This window comes from Anguilla anguilla, chromosome 16, assembly GCF_013347855.1.
Source record: "Anguilla anguilla isolate fAngAng1 chromosome 16, fAngAng1.pri, whole genome shotgun sequence".
NCBI classification, from domain to species: Eukaryota; Metazoa; Chordata; class Actinopteri; order Anguilliformes; family Anguillidae; genus Anguilla; species Anguilla anguilla.
In genome coordinates this window covers 15161851-15182480 of record NC_049216.1, presented here as the reverse complement: position 1 = coordinate 15182480, position 20630 = coordinate 15161851, and the positions used below count along the sequence as shown (strand labels likewise).

General features: G+C 43.4%; 1 protein-coding gene across 2 annotated transcripts in view; it reads right to left on the bottom strand.

The window, feature by feature from the left end:
* Window positions 1-5949: 5949 nt before the first annotated feature.
* tshz3b (teashirt zinc finger homeobox 3b) overlaps window positions 5950-20630 on the bottom strand; it is a 41593-nt gene continuing 26912 nt past the window's right edge. For both annotated transcript variants that reach the window (XM_035396093.1, XM_035396094.1), the window contains one exon: window positions 5950-10684. In XM_035396093.1, the coding sequence (XP_035251984.1) occupies window positions 7437-10684 (3248 nt within the window). In that variant the 3' untranslated portion in view covers window positions 5950-7436. The remainder of the gene's footprint in view (window positions 10685-20630) is intronic.

Below are 20630 nucleotides of genomic sequence, written 5' to 3'. Positions count from 1 at the left end.
ATTTGGTGAGGAAGATGGACGGCTGCTGAAGGGGTAGTTAAAATGGTACTAAGACATTTCCCTTATCGCCGTGCTTTAGCGTCATGGCCTTTGACCTTGTGACATAGTGCCTCAACTCAGCGCTGAGGTGAAAGCTTTCCCACAGTGTTCAATGAAAGAGACATCCTACCTGAACTTAACTTAACCCTATATGAGCATTTTAAAGGACGGTTCTAACAGATCTGCGCGTCTCAAATTGATTTATCAATGCTTTTATCGCCACCTTCTAAACTGACAGCCCTCTCTGTGTCCCATATTGCTCATTATTCCAACCATTCAATGCTGTAGAGGTAATTCTGATCTACCATCAATGCAGATCAGACTGGGGTACGAGGAAGATTACAACAAAACATAGTTTAGCAGTAGCTTATTTGATTGTCTGCTGGTCATCTACAAAACATAAGATACCACATAGTTCTGTCAGTCTGATCTACTAGCACTTATGAGGAACCAATTGCCTATATCTGTTCCTTGAGGGTGGATATGAATATAGAGCATGTGTCCAACAACATGTGAATGTATAAATGCAAATTCTCTAAGCATTCTCAGACTGGTGAAGACTCCTGTTTAATGTATAATCATATGCTCCGCAAAATGTGTAATTTTGTTCAATTGCATGTCCATGTGGGGACGTCTGTGGGTAAACCTAAGCGAGAATAAAAAGCAAACTCCCTCCCATCTGTTCCTTCAGATACACTGGTATTTGCAAGAGATACAATGCTCTGTAGGGACATAGAAAATTTCATCTCGAAATGCTTTAAAAGTGCTATTGGAATGAATTTAGATTTCAATTTGAAATCTTTTGTATGATTTTTATTTTTGAAAATATAATAATTTTCAGTTCATGTGCACTGAGCACTTTTGAACATAAAACAATGGATTTTTAACACCTTCAGAAAAGATAATCTCTGAAAAAGAGATGATGTGCTGATTCACAAATAGATTACTGCTTTGTTGGCCTTCAAGCAACAGTTATATTTTGCAACTTCAATTTGCAAATATAATTCTCCCTTTCTCTTTCATTACTGTCAGTGAAAATGTTCATTAAAAAATATAGCATTAGATAAATTTAATTGTGAGTCAAAGTTAAGAGTAAATGCAGAGTGAATTCAGGATGCCAATAATTGCAAAAAAAATTCTAATTTAACCATTCCTTGTAACGTAGCATGCTCAATCCCCACCGACAACTTACAAAATTGTTATTAAGTATATTTCATTCAAGTGCTTAAATTCAAGCCCTGTCAATGTCAATGCTGAGGCATAGGCATCAATTAGTATTTGCATGCTAACTGGTCAACTTGCCTGCACCTCTTGGGTTTCTGTGTATCTTAGCCTTTACAAAGTAAATATTTGAATGGCTATGTTTACATACACACCATTACCCTGATAATGGATATAAGTACTATCATTTCTCCAATAGCTGCATTTACATAGATGTTTCCATAATCAGCATATGCTCAGTGGAAATGGTGTACACAGCCATGCTTGTGCCCGAGATGTGCAGTTTCAAATAGCCAAAATAAACTGGAGTAAGATGCAAAAATCGAAAGATTGGGCAAAAATCCAGAAACCTTAATCAGGTTATAAATATAAATATATATTTATAAATAAATATAATCAGCTAAAGGCATTTACATGACCATTTCAATAATCACAGTATTGCCATAGTGGAAGTGAGAAAGGAGTATCAGCGTGCATGTAAACTCACCCAATGAGAGTGAAGCCATGTGAGGGGAAGGTAAGGGCAGCTCACTGGTCCTGCTGGGTCCGGTTTCTGGGGCACAGGGTGAATGGAGAGGAAATGGGGTAGTGCCAGCCAGCAGAATCACAGGTTTGCTTAAATAGAATGAACAAGTGTGTGAACACAAATCCAATACAACCTGATGGTGAGAATGAGACAGGCCATCTTTGGTTCAGGACACAGTCAAGGACCACCATCACATTACCATCCCATCACAGGGAAAGCAGGGATAGCTCTGCGGCTCCATTGGCTCCGTGTCATGCCCTCCCAACAAGAATTGTGAGGGAAATGCTAAATTAAAAGGAAGAATGTTAGCCAAACTTGGCATAGCTGTATTAAGTGGGAGTTTGATGAATATGCATTTTTATATCTAGGAATCATATCCTCTTCTCAGGGGTCAAGAATTTGTGATACCCACCAATTTTTTATAAAATGTACTTTTGGCATGGCAGATCTCATAGTGCCATCCAGAGATATATAAATATTTTATAAAATCAGTGGGTCAAACCTTATGTGTGACTCCTCTTAATCTTAATCTGCACCTTCTTAGTTAGCTGTGCATTTTCTGTGGTAGAATTCACATTTCAGTGTTTGCCCATTACTTCTGTAAGCCAGTGTTATGCTGGGTTGGTTTCTCTATCCCCTGGTGTCAGTGCTTTGTTGAACTATCATATCCAGCGCTTCCACTATGAATCTGAACAGCAGTGCTGTTAGAGTGAATTGCATTCTCGGCATAAAAGCATTTGAATTGCATAATTTCAGATTGTCTCTGGGGCCCTTGTTTCTGTAAACTTCAAAGACATAGGAGCTTTTAGTGAGAGCAAGTTTTCATCTATAAAATAACACACCTTCTGTATGTATGCTGCCCTGTGTGTTGCTCATTCTCCCTCTCTTTCTGTGTGAGTGTGTGTGTGTGCGTGTGTGTGTGTGAGAGAGAGAGAGAAAGAGTAAATGTACAATCAGGCTACAGTCTCTTTCTGCTGGAGATTCATTCAGAAAATGAATCTGTTTTTCATCATGATGTATTCCATTTACCAGTAACCAGCGAATATTAATAGTTATCTAGCATTATTCTTGCTGGTTAACTATTAGGTAACGTGCTGTATTTTAAACAATTTAAATAATTAAAAAGCGTAAATTAAAAAAAAAAATCTAACAAATGAACACATATAATTACCATATGGTTGGATTGCATGCTACATTTATATTATCAAATATAAAATGTCCTCCAAATTGATATAACATTACACGCTATCATTTTAGAGAGGTTCCACGTGTAAACCTGATGTGTGTTGAAAATCAAATCAGACAAATAACAAAATAGTGAGGTTCTTGGTCAAACTGAACGGAACAACATTTAATTAACAAAAACACACAAACAGATATACGCACAAACCTTTTTCCTCTACCAACGGACTATATTTTGTGAGTGAGCACAATCATTTTACTTGGAAATGGAGGGAACTGCATTTGTACTGTTTAGAGGAAATTGCAGCTGTGATTTTCACCCGGTGCAGATAGTTCTCTAAGCTGCATGGCATATTGATTTCTTGTTGTGAAGTGCGCTGTTCAAGCCCCATTTAAGATTTTCATCTCGCATGTAGCCCTGAGCACATCAAGGCACCATAAATTAGGGAAATTGCACATTTATCACACATGTTATTCTAAAATACTTTGTGAACGTGACGGCTGGAAGATCTACAGTGTTGCTTAACAAGCCCGGCTCCCCCGGCCGGGGTAACAGGCGGGTCATCGGGACACACCTGTGATTTAGACGCATGCCAGTATTTTTCACATTAGTTTTGCGGAAAATTTACAGGTCCCCTTCAATTAGCATGTCTAATGGGACTGCTCCCAAGGTTGAGCTGCTCAGGATGTAAATTATACGGCATGTAAATAAAAAAGGGTGGGGTGAAGAAATCCTTTCAAGCTCAAAGCCACCCCCCCCCCCCCCCCCCAACGTACAACATAGGGATTGCGCCATCGGAGCCGGTGTGAATCAATTTGAGCCCATTGTGGCAGCATTACACCAATAAAGCTATCTGAAGCTCGGCGTGGCTCGGCACAAAAGGATCGGCTCTAAACGGCTTAAAGGTGCAGGCGGCGCTCGCCGTGCGTTCGGGGCTGCTGCTGACATTCGCACACCGCGGCGTTCCGAAGAAACGCTGCATCGCTGTGCGCACAAAAGCAGGTGTAAACACCGCTCTGTGCAAAATCATTTTAACTGCACCTCAGGGCTGTGCGCACGCAACACCTCGTACCTCTGCTTCCTGACCACTTGTAACGCAGATGTGACGCAGACCATTCTCTACCAGACCTTTTGAGAAACATATTCAATTAAGTGCAAAAATGGTTCCACAGTATTGAGCAGAATTTGTGGAAAGACCTTTGGTTACAGCTACAAATATATTCACAAAAACGTATAATTGTGGTGCACAGTTTCTGCGTGATTCTGCATTTCCGTGGCTAGTAATTTTAATCAAAAGCTCTATTTGTGCTTGCCCTTTAAAAACCACATGTCAACGAATGCTCAAACTGCATTGTGGGTATTTTGACATAAAAGAAAACCATGTCCTCTTGGCAGTACTCTAGCACAAAGTATCACTTGTTTAAGACTTGTACAGAATGTGATAAGGACAGGGAGACCGCAACTGATTGCTACACACTGTCTCCTGCATGGCTGCTTTGTGCCTTAATAAACCCTCCCAATGCCCGTCCCCTAGATGTGAAAGGGAAGGAAAATGGCTTCCTTACAGTTAAATTTCCTGAGCATTGTCTATGTGACTAATGAGAGCTTTAAATACAGCGCTAGACTTAGGGGCTGCACCGCTGCCATTTTCAGACACAACAGCACCTTGTCAGTTTGGATGAAGTTCCACCTGCACGGAGGTTGCGGTGGCAAAGGCTGACGAGGAACATATTCAGCAGCTTAACAAAGAAAACAGACCATTAAGGGGCGGGGGGAAACAAGCACTCCCTCTCTCCCTCCCTCCCACTTTGAGAGCGTCCTGATGTTGTTTCACTCCTCTCAGCCTTCCGACAATCAGCCAGACACTGTGGAGAGCCCCAAGCTATTCTGCAGATTGGAACATTTTTAAGTTGTTGATCCATGTAAAACTGAACTTCAAAGTCAGGAGTTCTTCAATGCAGGATTGTTGTCATCTTCAATAAAGCCCAAACAAGTCTTATTTTAACACGCAAAATGGATGTCAGGGCTAATTAGGGTACTATGAATAAAATCATGAAAATGAGACAGCTAATGCCAAGGTTTATGCAATTATTGTGTATATCCAGTCTAAAGGAGGGGGATTTGGGTACCTTAGATTATGTATTTTTATATTACAATTAAGGCAGGTTTGTATAGGAAATGGGAACATCATGTATGTATTTAATATGTAATTAACAAAAAAAAAATTACAAAAAAATTATGGTCGATCTGTTGCATTCATGTATAATTATCCAATCTACATTAGATGAGCCATGTGTAAGGTCAATATCACTATGTTAAAAATGTTTTTTAAAATGTGGGGCTTGGGTGAGAGATAAGTTTCACTTTGATTTTACAGGTTTGACAATTTTGGGAAAGGGTACAAAGGACCAACAACCAGTGGGCTATGGATTCAAATCCCACATGGAATGCTGCTCCCATAACAACCCCCCACCCACCCACCCAAACACAATTTAGTAAAAATGCATATAGTATGTTCTCATGGTATCTTCTCCTGATTAGCTGATGGTGTAGGGATTACAGTCTATCAAGGCTGCTGTTGTTTGGGCATGGCCACAGTATCTCACCTTTTTCCAGTCAGCGTTATGGGCCCCAAACACTTGAAGCCCACCGATACATATACGCACCATAAAGCACCACATATACGTGACCACGATGCCAAGTCCTATTGCTGTCTATGAGCGGTGGCCCCTGCATCCCGGCCTCCTGCACATGCGCATGCAGAGGATGCCAAAGGCCCCGGGGCAGCCTGAAGCAGCGGCCCTTCGCTCACAAATCCGCTGATTTTCCCGAGCCACGCCTCCACGGCCCTGCCACCCAGCTCAGGCTCGTCTGACGCCCGTCACCCGCATCCGCCGAACGCAATTTCATTTCTATGTGCTCATTAGCCACGGCGCATCACAGACAAAAAAAAAAAAACAGGGAGCCCTGACACGCGGAATTATTGCAAAAAAACATCTTTTAATGCTGCTGTAGAAAAAAGGTTATATGAAGTCATATAATGGGTGCTTCATTGTCAACAACAAAAAACAGGGCACAGAGTGCATAACAGTGTCTGTGCTGTTTACATGCCAATATTTTACACATAGATTTTCATACGCTGTCAGCTGTCAGTTACTTCTGCAAATTAACTGCCAAAAATGTAGGAGAACTGTCAATCAGTGTGCTGGTAACCATGGTTACAATTCATGTCCATAAAAGATAGCTGCAGTATAGAATTACGGGAGAGCAATTAGACAGAACAAAAAAAAGTTACCAATCTAAAAGGCATTCTACAATGTGAAATGACAACCAAGAGTGCTTATAAATAAGAGGGTACATCATGGAATGCCTCATAACCTTATAAAGTAACATCTTTTGTACAAATTTTCTTTAAATGTTCAAGAAATACAGTACAGCTTTGTACTAGAGGTTTAACCCTTTGAGCACGAGGTGGAAATAAGTTTTATGTGAAAATTTCTATTTATATCATTTGATTAAATAACATATTTATAAAACTATTGTGCAAAACAATTTAAGTAATGTCTTCATATATTGTGCACCAGTATAGTCATACTCCTCTTAAATTAAAAATATAAAAATGATGCATAATTTAGACAGGAACTGGTATATATTTTTATATATACATTTTTTACACAGACCTGAATTTATAAAGGCCCCTGAATTAATTAAAATCAAGACTGCAGTTTTGGATTCAAACATGTTATGCAACATATACACCTGTACAAGAATTGGACACTGGATTGAACATTTACGTTGTCTTTTGAGTATCATTTTTATATTTGAACATTTTGCCAATTCCCATCTACATTTCCCCTTAATATTGGATTTGGGAGCTTAATGTGGAAGTGCTTTGACGTACTCAGAGGGTTAAATGTTAGATGCTGATACCAGCACACTTAGGTCACATTAACAAAAGGAAAAAAGAAAAGTGCACCAGATTTAGTTATTAAATGCTTAACTAAATTGTCCATTAACGCATGCAGCTTAATGCATCTCAGGGATGCAAAGAAACTAAATCCAATTTACACAAATTCCAAACACATACCACTTCATTTTAAATGTTCATTTTTTTACCTTCATATTTTTTCACCAGTAACAACAGCTGATTATGCAGCGCCTCTATATTAAAGACTGTACAATTAGAAAGAAAATATCTTTAAAAAAAATGTGGGGTGGGGGAGGGGGAAAGGTTTTGGGCCAGAGCAAGTCTCCTCTGGAGATAAACCAACAACATGTGCCGAAACTAAACAGTAGTTTTATGGCATCTTTGTGCAGTTTTTTTCTTTGATTTTTTTTTTTTGTTCGTTTCTTCCTTTTTGTATTTTTTAAAAACATCACTCAAAAGAAGAGAGACAGAGAGAGCAAGAGAGAGACAGACAGAGAGAGAGAGAGAGAGAGTGAGAGAGACAGTGTGTGTCCCAGATGCTACTGCTTCTCCATTTCACAAACAAAAAGAAGGTGATCCTCAGGAGACTTCCCGTGGGTCTTGCTGAGGTGAAGCTTGATGGCGTGCTTGCTCGCAAAAGTTCGGTTGCACAGCTTGCACTGGTAGGAGGCGCCGCTGATCTCCTCCTCCGGGGAAGGTGACGGGGAGGGGGCGGAGAGCAGTTTCTCAGACAGACCCTTGGCATGCCGCGCAATCTGGCTGCTGAGCTGGTCGCCGGAGAGCTTAGCCAGGTCCCTCAACCTGAAGCCCAGGTGGGATTCCAGGTGGTTGATGTACGTGGAGGGGGTCCGGATCTGCGAGGCACAGTCATTGCAGAAGAACACGGGGTGACCAGAGTCAAGATTTTTCAGGAACTTGGTCCCACCTGTCCTCCTCAGCTGATACTTGACATTGGCCAGCCAGTGGCTGATGGTGGTCATGGACAGACCGGTGAACCGGGAGATGTGCATCCTTTCTTGGGGGCTGAGGTCTGACATGATGTACTTCCCCTCGGACGTCTGCCGCAGGCTGGCAGCAAACTGCGCCTGCAGGATCAGCAGGTGCTGGGGGTTCCAGTTGGACTGGCGGCCTTTGCGCTTTTGAGCCGGGGAGATCTCCTCCGGCTCGTCCAAGGTCGCCCCCTCCACGTCGGACCTCTCCGACAGGCTGGTAGGTGTGGACGACTTTGACGTGTGACTCTCTGTCAGGTTCCTCAGCATGTCGGAAATGTCTGACAGCGCGTTCTCGCGCAGTGGAGAATTTGACATGAACGACACGACGGCGGATGTCTTTGCCGTTGTCACGGCAGATGAGGGAGAGGCAGACGACGACGTCGACGTGGATGACAGGAGAGCTGAACCCAAAGAGCAGCTTTTGTCACTCTTGCCTTTCGTCAAATCTATCGGCTGGTCATTGTTGACGTGATAGAAATAGCGGTCCAAATGCTCAGTTTTTTTGGTCTGCACGGGTGGGGCAGCGACTGCAGCCTTCTCAGCCAGGCTGTTGCTCATTTTGAACAGCATGCTCATGGGGTCCAGGGCTGGCAACGCCGGTTTGGCAGCCTTGCCCAGGTGCACATTCATGACGGACTGAAGTGCACTTAACGGGTTGACGAAGGGCTGCTCGGGCGGGTGGTCGGTGATAATGGCAGTGCTGCCACACATAGCGGAGGCAGAGAGTTTCGCAGAGTCTGTCCCGTTCTCCAGCGCCTCCTTAGCATGGCCGTCGCCGTTAGAGTCTTTGTGGCTGCCTCCGTTGCTCTCAGGGGTTTTGGCGTGTCTCTCTTTGGGGGACTCTCCTCTCATGGACTCCCCAGCTTCGCTGCTGCACGGGGAGGGCGTTGCATGCCTCAGTGGGGAGGCCTTCACCTCAGGCTCCTTCATTTTCTCCTCCACCTTAGCCACTTTCTCCGTAACCTTCTTCACAAGCTCTTCCATGGCATGGAAGTTGTTTTTGGGCAGAGGCGAGGTCTGGCTGCTGGGAGGGGAGATCAGCGGCTGGCTTTTGGTCGGGGACAGGACCTCTCCTCCTGTAAACATGTACTTCAGTGGGGAATTCTTCCCTGAGCCCAGGGAGAGCTTCATTATGTTGGGGAGCTGGTATGCTGCGTGGATGCTGGGGTAACCCCCCCAGCTGGGGGCGCCATTCTGTGCTTTGTTGATGGCTGAAGTTACAGTGTTCTCCAGGGACTTCAGGATATCAAACCCCCCTTTGGGGCTCTCCTCAAGGTCCTCCTCGGTCAAGTAGTGATATTTTGAGGAGATGTCAAATTTCTCCTCTTCTTCATCAGATGCTTTCTTGTCTTTGCAGCTAATGTCCTTTGTGCACTCCTCCTCTTTTTCCTCAATCTTGATCTCCGCACACAGCTTGGGGGAGATGCTGGCGGGTGGGGGCGCGACAGGTGGAGGAGAGAACGCGGTGGCGGCGAGCGGCACAGACTGCACTTTCTCCTCAGCCGGAGTGGTCGGCATGGGCATAGGCGGGGACTCTATGATAGGCTTCCCCTTCTTGATGGCTGAATTAGTGACCTTTATGAAGTGGCCCGTCACCATCATGTGAGCGGTCAGCTCCTGCAAAGTGTCATGGGAGCTCCCGCACTCCATGCATTTGAGGATCTGGGACTTCCGCGACTCAAACTGCCAGGCATAGCTGGCACCGTTCTGGTGCCCGTAGCGGTTGTTGGGAGTGATGTAGGGATTAGAGACCTTCTGGAGGATGTCATTGGGGTCTGTCAGTGAGGGTTTGGGGGTCCCCGCTGAAGAGTCTGGGGAGCTCGGAAGGTCTAGCTCAATGGGGGCCCTCTTTCGCGCGGACGAAATTATTTTGGCGGCCACAGGTGTCACAGGCTCCTTCAGAGGCACTTTCTGGTAGTGTTTGGTCTTGATCATGTGTACGCTGAGGTCCTGTAAAGACTCAAAGGAGTGGCCGCAGTACATGCACTTGAGCACTTTCTGAGCGTCCTCCTTGCCCTCCATCTCCAAGAGGGAGCGCTTGCGCGGTTTCGACCAGCGCTTGGTGCCGTTGCTGTCTGTCTCGTGGTTATCGTCGCGGTAGTGCCCGGTCTCGTTCATGTGCACCGTCAGCTCCACTAGGGTGTCATAGGCGGCGCTGCAGTCCTTACAGCGGAACTTGCTGGCCCCGCTGAAGATGGAGCCGTACAGTTTGGTGCTCTGGCGGTACAGCTGGACGGTGCTGAAGAGGCTGGGCTCGGGGTGGAGCCGGCTCTGGGAGACCTGCTGCAGGGTCTTGGCCACGGCGGACTGGTGCCAGTCGTAGCTGCCGCTGCCGCAGCTGCTGCTGCTACTGCTGCTGCTGCTGCTGCTGCTGCGCTGCGGCTTCTCGGCGGCCGGCTGCGTGAGGTTCAGGCTGAGGGACGACCAGTACGAGTTGGTCAGGAAGCTGGTGTAGATGGCCTTCATCTGCTCCAAGCTGTCGGGCCCCACGGGGGCGTCCTCGCAGGCGGCGGCCGTGGTCAGGGGCTCTTTGGCCATCTCCTCCTCGTTTTTGATGGAGGCGCTCTCGAAGTCGGACATGCGGTCGCTGGACTCGCTCAGGTGCGACTCGCTGTCCATTTCGTGGCTGGAGAACTCGGCCGTGGGGGAGCCCTGGTAGCCCTGGCCATCTTTGATCAGGAAGTCCTTCTCGGAGCACATGTACTTGACCGGGGGTTCCTCCTCCACTGCCGAGTCCTCTGCTTCCACATCCTCGTCCAACAGGGCAGCCTCCCGCAGCTCATCAGGAACGTAGGCTGAAAACAAAAGGACAGAGAATCGGTGAAACACTCTCAGCTACCATGCTGTACTCAAGACCACCACAAGGGACCCTGATAGAAATATCTACCATCAGTGTCCAAATTCTGAAAAGGACCAACTCCAAAATTCTAAGACACAAACATTCACACTCAAATTGTTCCATATCATCTGCTGGTCCCCTTTAACAGCTCACCCTCCTGCATTCATGTTATTTGCCAAGTGAAATAAAGTTTCGTTCCTGCCTTGCTTCTTTATTGCAGGCAGAAATCCTCTCTCTTCAAACATAATCTGCCACCTTATTCTTCTCAAGGGGCAACAGCTTGAAATTAAAACTAAATTTGAAATTAATGAAGCACATTCTGGAGGTGGCATTCATTTCTAAAGTAATAAATTACTTGTATCAACCTCCGAGACAGCAGTTCCTGTCTGTCAATTAATATGTCTTACACTTCTTCTGCCTCTAATGCATTTCCTAACAGACACATTCACCATTTAAATTAAGCATGCATTTTCGCTCATTACCAAGCCGCGGCTCCTCTTTTGGCAAATCAAATGAACATATACAAATTTCGACCGCCAATCTACGCAAATGACACGCAGTTATATACATAATAAGAGATTCAAAAAATTTGGACAACTTATTTGATTTCCCTCAATTTATGCAAAATGAATTGCAGAAGGAATCTGTGGTAGGAGGTGATTATTTGCTGTTTAGGGAATAGCCTTCAAATTGACATCTGACCCAGGTTATCACTTCAGGAAAATGAAAAGATGGTATGAGGCAAGGGAAATGCACTACACCTAAGGACTAAAAATGTTTTCATTAGTTTCCTGTTTAATTAAAAATTAAATCACCAGGATGTTAACTGTAAATTTCAGCTTCTAGCATGAATCATTGGTAAAGGTTAAGCTAACAAAGAAATAAAAGCAGAAAAAACAAAACAAATGTGATAATAGTTGTGCTAATATCTCGGAATATTTAGCATAATTATAAATCACTGGTTGGCTTGATTTAAAATGTTTAACAGAGCTTTTAGGCACTCATGCTTTATGATTAGTAACAGTAAAAATTTATTGTCTCCTTCCTCCAATGTCAAGTCCTATTTTGTGTAAAAAATATGCTCAAGCAATCATTTTAACATTTCACAAATACCCTATGATAAGGAAGACTTATTAATTATGAAAATAAATTTGGCGTGAGCAATAAGTCCTGTGAACAATAAACAATTTGACTGTAAAGATAAAACACCATTGTCCATTTGTGTTCTTCTTCTTGCCTGTTCTTTTAACTACAACTTCTACAACAACTTTACTTTTTTCAAAAAATACATATATTTTCCCTTGCCAATTACACTCCTAGAAACATTTATTCATCAAAGAAAATAAAGAAAATATGTTTGCTTAAGAAAATATTCCTATGCCATAATATTATGTTCATAACCTAATTTCTTTGCATCACAGAATGAAAGGATAATACTAATCTCTTAGGACCCCGGGCACAACTATGTTCTCACCACCATTCAACTCAACCTTGTGAGTGCCACCTAAACTCTGAACCCGTTTTGGAGATATTCTTTTCTGCCATCAACTGAAAATTTCAAATCCCACTGAACCCGCCTCTTTACGACCTTCTCCATCCGCATCCAACCTGCCGTTTCTGAAGACCACACCAGCAATGAAGCTAAAAACGACACTGTCATCACGGGGTTACTCATTTGCTGCAGTTGGCAGGGATGTGGACAGAGACGTAGACGTATAAAAACACAGAAGCTAAAGCAGCGCTGCAATAAAACGCGTGCCTTCGGGCACTTCTCTCCCAGTCCTGTCTGTACATCTTCCCCGCTGTTTAATCTGAGGCTCAAGCTGAAACGATCCTGATTTGATGTGTTCGCTTACAAATATTTGTCACACGGGAAAATGTATTTCTGACGAGGAGAAAGCAAAATAAACAGCTATTTTCAGCACAAATGCATAATGTTTTTAAAAAAAAAGCTGAAAGTAGTATGAAATTATGAAATGGTTGCATGAAAAAGCTTTTTCTTTCTTTTTTTTTGGAAACCCGGTTTTCAAAAGTACTATCCCTGTAAACTGATATGACGTTGTTTATGGGAGATTTTGCATTTCTATTACAAATTATGATTCTCTTACAAAGCAAGAGTTTCAAGAAAATGTTCCATCGTTTTTCCATGTTCTTTCCCCAAATGACAGCACACTTGCCACTGTCTCACACACTGATTTGTTATGGCTATTGACGTACAAAATGTTGTCCACTATGTCATGAAACTGAGAGAAATTAAAATGTTCTACAATGATGGAAATTAATGCTTTACTATTATTAGGCTATTCACAACAACCACAGAAAAGAAATTCAGAACAGAAGAGAGAGGAAGAACCTTCTCCCAGAAACTGGGCCTTCCTTTTTGTTGTTTAGACTATTTGGAGATTTAGCCTAATCATGCTCCCCATTATCATGCATATCTCCAGAGGCTGCTCTGATCACATGGGTGTCTCAGTGCGCGCACACACACTCACACACACAGATACATGCACACACACGCGAGCGCTTGCGCACACTGTCTGCCATCTGTTCCAAATCAAGCAGAACGACAGCTGTTTAAGAGAACAATGGTCTCGCCAAGGAAGCGGCAGAACTTGACCATGCACACATCGAGGCCAACTTTGGATGCTAACACCCCCAAAACACAATCCCCGCATAAACATAAACATAACTACACACACATGCTGAAAAAGGTTTACTGGATTTTATCAATGCAACCAGTATTAGTGTCATCAACCGCTTCAAAATACAAGCACAACTTTGCCAGGTGGTAAAAACGGAAGGAAGGGGTTTGTACATTCAGCATATCTTCATAAGTGAATCTAATGTAATGTACTGCCTTGGCTAGGGTGAGTGTAAAACGTGACCTCGGTGATTCTGAAATGACTGTGGCACATTTGGGGTCCTTTCCCCTCTCCCAATGTGTGAATAGATCTCCTGGAGACCGACCTTGCCCTGAACTTGAAGAGGCATGGCACCTCCTGCCATGGGTACGTTTGTATGAATTCGGTTCGGGGCTCAGACAGACAAACCTCCCAATCTGGCCTTCAGCCCTCGGGCTGCAGCCTGCTGCTGGGACTGAAAAAACAGTCACATGGTCAGGGAAGAAGACATGAGAGAGGGAGGGAGAGGGGGGAAAGGGAGAGAGACAGAGAGAGAGAGAGAGAGAGGAAGAGAGAGGGGGGAGAAAGGGGGATAAAGGGACAGAGAGAGGGACAGGGAGAGATACAGAGAGAGAGAGAGAGAGAGAGGGAGGGAGGGGAGAAAGAGAGAGGGGGAAGAAAGTATGTTTGGAGAGACCCCAGAATGCTGGAAATGTGGGGACGCTCATGCAAGGTGGTGCTGCTGGAAGCGGGCCAGGCCACCCTGCCCAAAGCTGACCATAGACATGATGTTCTTGCTGGGAACAATATTGAGTTTTCAAACCCGCTTTTCTACAGACTCTGGTCAAGCCACGCAGGTGTGCAGTTAATTAGAAAGGCTGGTGTATGAAAAAAAGAAAATGAAAAAGGGAAATGAGAATAACCCCCTAATGTAACAGACATCTGAGAGTGCAGATCATTTGATATGAATATGTTCTGGAGAGCACACGCAAAACAGAGCTGCTAAAACTTACTGTATAAACAAACACTTCTCTTTGACTGATACTTTCATTGGCTAACAGCTACTACACACAAAACCAGTGTTTGAAGAATTTCAAAAATTCAATAATGAAAAAAAGAATATTTAGGAGTACAAACATACCCTTTTTTATGGACCATTTCTCCTCCCCCAATCTCATATAAATTTTGACAGACAGTTGAAGTCTTTATCAGCCGATGAAAAACATTTGTGTTTAGTCTTTCTCCATCAGATTTGAAAAATAATAATTTAAAACTGTGATGCAGTATAAATGATGCACCACTAATATATTAGTAGTAAGAATAATCCTTTTAAGGTATTGTGAGGATGCAAGAATTTGCTAGAATCAAGAGTCTAATTCTGTAGCCAGAGCATATTTGTTTAAAATGGAACATAAACCACAAATTGTACTGTAGCACCAGGATCTGTTCTGCTTTAATAACTTGAGTTTTATTCAGATATCAGGCTCAATATTCATGTGCTTAAATAAGAGGACAAATGCTTGGATACCTGAAAGATTCAAAACTTCACCAGGGATTTGGTGACGAAAGCTTATGCTTCGTGTGTAACGCGTTTATTAAAAACTATATCAGTCCTGTTAACAGATGTATTGATAGCACAAAGACAATGCAATCATGGAGAGAAGAAGCCTAAATCAAAACGGATGTTTGCAATGTTTTTTCCTGCTTCCGATTCCTGCAAAGCTGTCTACTGAACCTTCAGTCCAACATACAACGATCGATCTACTAAAGGATCTCACCTTAACCCAACAGTGTAACAGAACTTGTCTGCTTTTCTTAAGCCGTTTAACATACACAATTTATATTCTATATAAGTTAAGTTAATATGGTTAGTCTGACACATACTCGTAGTAAATAGGCTACTAATAACTGTTAGTTACACAGAGCACTTTAAAAACATGTTCAACATGAAAATTTTCTACTTGAGCCCTGTACTTAAAATCGGAAGCTTACTCCGACAAGCCCTGTGGAAAGCTATGAAAACATAACTGCTACATTAAGTCTGAAGCCTCCTTCTCATGTTAGCATAATAAGTGTCTGTGGTTTTTTTGTGCAATTCACATTTTCTCACGGTCTCGTCTAGAGAATGGCATTTTAGCCTAAAGCCCTGGTAGATTGGTATACAGCACAGTACCACTTAACAAAACTCTACCTGAGGCTCATGCAGATTGGTAGAAAAAAAAGTGATGGACAGCCCAGACAAAACCATGCCATACGTTCTAATGCATCTGTCCTGTATAAATATATTGCCTGACAAAAAAATCATAGCAACAAGGACCTGGATATCAGCATGAGAATCGGTGTGTTTAGTTTAAGCACTCTTCTCACACCATCCTAAAACAAACTTTCTCATAATGATAATGAGATGACCTTTAAAAGATAGTCTGTCTAGTTTTTGCACATATGACAGAGCGCTGAATTTGGAGAAGACACAGGTGTCCCAATCTTCTGCCTTCTCTAGCATTTGGGTGTCTGACAAATGGAAAAAAGGGGGGGTTGGACATAATTAAACCCGCTATATATAGCATCAAACCACCCATTTATAATTTAGGATATCACTCACTAATATGCAAGTGACTGCAATGTGTTATCATTAGAGAGAAAATGGTTTGTAGCCTTAAGCTGACAATCTCACGGAAAGTCTGAAGAATGTAAAATACCACCTCGCCCATTCCTCCTTCCCAACAAAGTCCCGTCCCCATCTCTCCTCCCTTTAACTCACCACTATCATGACCCGCGTTAATGAAGTTAATTGAATTTAAGATCAATAATGCTTAATTATTGCAATTTGACATGCACAGACGAATTGGTCGGGAGGCCGGGAATGTGTGTGTGAATGTGTGGCGGGCCCATGGGGGGCGAGCGCATTACTGGCGGGAGAGAGGGATTGTCCAGGCCTCGCATCGATCCCCGCGCGGAGCCATCGACCCGCGCGTCTGATGAATGGGGCCCACTCTCTGAGGCTACAAGTAAACGTTCCATAAGACTACTCTAACCCTTGTCACTGACCATATCTGCTCAGGCAGGGACCATGAAAACGTATTGAGATGGATTAGAATAACCATTGCGGCAGAGAGAACGAGAATGGGGGGGGGGGGGGGGGGGGGTGACAACCTCTGCTGATGGGGTTCGATGGGGCAGGGGTGGAAGGGGTTCAGATGTTATTGCATATTTAAAAGGGACACATCCACAATTAGCAAGTACAAACTTTCCTCAGATTGCTCAAATTCTCCAGGTTCTGTCAAGCATGCAGCCTCACAAGTGTATTCATTGCTAAACTCTTTACATAAATATATATATATTTTTTACAAATAGATGTTATTTATATTGGACAGTTGAAAGACGTTAATGATCTCCAAGAAGCTTTAGTTTGGGCAGTTGAAACACACATGGCCGTTTCAATAATTGCATTAGTAAAGTAGCCTTGTAGGTGCTACACCACATAGAGAAAAAAATATATATAATAATAATTATATATGTATATATGTGTATATATATATATATATATATATATATATATATATATATATAGTGCATATTTTTACAACATGAAATTCAATATTGCATTTATTCAGTAATTGAAATTCAGTTATTTTTATAACAAAAAGTATGTTTAGCGTATCTCATTGATTCACAGCCACATTCTATTTCGTCACTCTCAAGGTTCGAATGTCCACTCGTCCGCATCGGGGTGGGCGAGTCTAATCTTCTGTAGTATAACCTCCCACCCCCGTTCCCACACCTCCCAAAAAAAAAAAAAAACAGGAATCCATTAAAATCACAAACGTTGAGGAAAAAGAAGAAACCGAAGCAATGTACGCAGGTACGTCACGATAGCTGACCATTTATGAAATTTGTAATGACAAAGTGAGCGTCGGCGGATTAAGAAATATAACAGGTTTTGAAATGCTGACAATAACGCAGCGGCGGCGGAGTGCCGTCGAACTGTAAGATTATGCATAAACACTATTGAGCACGGCGCTAATCACCTCCTTATGCCATTCACTTGAAGGGTGTCTGACAGCGTATTTACATTGCGCGCCGTCGACTGGAGGTGTCGGCCGCGCTGCGAGGATACTTCTCCCTCTCCATTACGCCCTGTGGATACAGGGAGCTTTCAGAAACCCTCAAAGTTGAACAAAGATGAGCTCCCTTTGCGTACGCGTCTCGCAGGCTGGGGGGGAAGGGGGTGAAGGCTACGTTTCCTTCGCTGAAAAAAAGAATTTAACGAATCTTAAGTTTCTGTTTGCTTAAAGGCCTCTGTCGCTAACCGTACGTCCCTGCGAAAACAACACGTATGAGCTATATCGTATGAGCACGATACAGAATCGGATTCACCGCTTGTATTATAATTGGACACCACCTAATATTTTCCCCCATAATTGTGAAAAGCATAACTATGCTTACCTACAGCATGGACGTGCTACGTAAGGCTTAATATACTAAATTCGCAATAGCGAAATCCAAATCGCAGCGGTACCATATTAATATTAATTTCAATACAACGCTGAGAACACCAAAATCAACATTTACATTTTTGCCGTTCGCTCTCAAGCAGTGGACACTTCCAGAGAAGACGTCCATCTTAGTCTGACGCGGTGATTCAGAACGATGCTTTTAATAATTACAGCAGAGGCAACAAACTAATGGGAGAACTGCGCCTCAGAATAAACAGTCTCAACATAGATTTGAACTGACTGCGCATACTAAGAAGGGCGGCTATCAAATCCCGCACAGATTCTTCAGGGGCAGCCAAACGGTTGAATATCATTTTTTTTGCTTGCAGGCACTAGAACGGATCGTAAGAGCGAGGAGAAACGGGGGGGGGGGGGGGGGGCAGGGGGGGTTTCGGGCAGAGCGGGACAGCTTTGCCGGGGGAACGCGGCAATTACGAGGGTAGAGAGTCACCTCCGGGGCAGCCCGCTCCTCTTCAACAATAGTCTTCACCCAGCACACCCAGGCCCTGCCGGCGAGCCCCTCCATACCAAAGGGAGTTCAGAGAGCAGGAGCGTTCGCACCTGACCACCACGGTGCGCGTGTTCACTCACAACGACGCGACTGAAACAACCCAGCTACACTGTACACGACAGGCTACCAAAAAAATCAATACACAAAAATAAAATAAATGACAAAATAAATTTTAAAAAAGGCTTAAGTGTCAGATTTGAGGCCATCCATTTGCTGTGCCGGGTTAACGTACCAAAACATTTCCCCTGGGTCCCGTCAAACACAGCAGCCTTTTCCCCAATAACTTTTAGTTTAAGCTATAAGGAGACATGTTATGGATAAGAGTAAGGTCAAGCTGTGCTCTGTGTTACTTTTAGCTACAATCCATTAATGTAAACAGAGGGTTTGTGTTGGTAACACCCAAGAAAAGCATTCACACATGTAGGCTACATACAAATGCAAAAACTCCAAACTGCTTCTCATACAAACGATGCTTCGTTTGACTTTCAGCTACTTAATCCCCAGTGCAATGACTTATTGGCTCGCTCTTGCAGGAACAATACTCTTTATTATTTAGAAATTAAAAGCTGTGTAAAAATTGAATTCATAGCAGATGAATTTTTCAGGCGATATTGTCGTCTGCGAGCGAGAAGCTGTGCGTGGCACAGAAGACGGCCATAACTGTCACCCCAGTGTGACTGGTCTCACACAGACCGGCGATAATGAAAGCAGACTGGCTTTTTCAATAAGACGGAAAACAATCAACAATATTATCAACCATATTAGCTGCAGTCCAGTGACTACACTGCAGTGACTAAAGACAAATTGCGGTATATCACCCCTGTGTGTGTGTGTGTGTGTGTGTGTGTGTGCGTGCGCACATGCAAATCCTTTTGTTTGTGTGGAATTATCCGCTTGTTTGTGTGCGCGCATATGTTTAAGGGTATTAGTGCACTTATTAGGTAAATGTGTTCCTCTATGTGAAATGTGTGCACGCCTGCACTCGCATGTTTGTGAATGCATGTATACGTGTGCACACACTTTAAAACCGCAGATGACCTGCCCTGCCTCCATAGACTAAACACTCCAGACTATTAAGCATTGAGGTTCAACATTATTTCACAGGCTTTTCACTGCTCACTCTCATTTTCTGATCAGTCAGCAACGGTCTCACACATAAAACTGGGGGGGGGGCGAGGGGGCGTATTTCATATTAAGGGGATTTTTCCATCAGGCATACATATTTGTGTTGTGATGCTTTAAAGGAGACTTGACTTCAATAACCATCTGTGCTCTAAAACTGCGGCTCCAAGTAAGTGAGATTGCTGGCAAGTGATAGCAGGACGCCCTGAATTCCTTAAAGCCAGCGTTTGTCACTGTCATTTTCTATCACGTCAAGACGCAGCACCTGTGTCCTTTTCTCTCAATTTTAATGGCTAGGATATAACCACAGAACTGAACACGGTGTGTTATTTAGCCACACAACTGAACACGGTGTGTTATTTAGCCACTAAACTGAACACAGTGTGTTATTTAGCCTATGAAATTAGCGTGTCCTCACCAGGGATTTAGAACCGCACTGTGAAACCTTAGCACGTATGCTCCTTGTCCAGATGGACACAAACACACACACAAAGATCAGATTTGTTTGCAGGAAAATGCAAAAAAAAAAAATCCATAAACATAAATCCAAAATATCTAGGCTCGGTATTGCACCAGGAAGCCACCGTCATCACTCTCTGGTAAAAAAGTACTTCTTTATATTTAGACCTCAGTGAGAGCGCAGCGCGCACGCCTGTGAGAGGGGAGAGGGACGCGGGAGAGAGAGAGAGGGCTGATATTTTCTGCATCTCTGTTTGTGCCGAGCCTCCCGCGGCGCGAGGCTAACTCCTTGACATTTAACATTCATTCCGGGCCGTGGTAATGAGGGGGTTGATTCCTGCTTTTGCAGATTCAGTCATTTAATAACTGTGATCAGTTGCATAAATTTACAATCCGACCATCTTTCCACCCCTGCAGGAAGGGGAAAGAAAAGAAAGGAAAAAGAAAGAAGCAAAACTCATCTGTTAACAGATTGTGCCAGCAGGACTCGTTGGATGAAAGCATTTCCTGGTTTTACATGTAAAAATATGGATTAACTGGCAGGCCTCTGTTTTTTTACGAGCATGGGGGGGGGGGTCTGGATCAGACGTTGAGTAGAGCGTGTACTATAAGTAAGACTTAACCTCTTAGTCCACACGGACAGAGACCAGCTTTTTAATAGCATGCTGGTAAAGCTCTCCACGCTTGCCACAA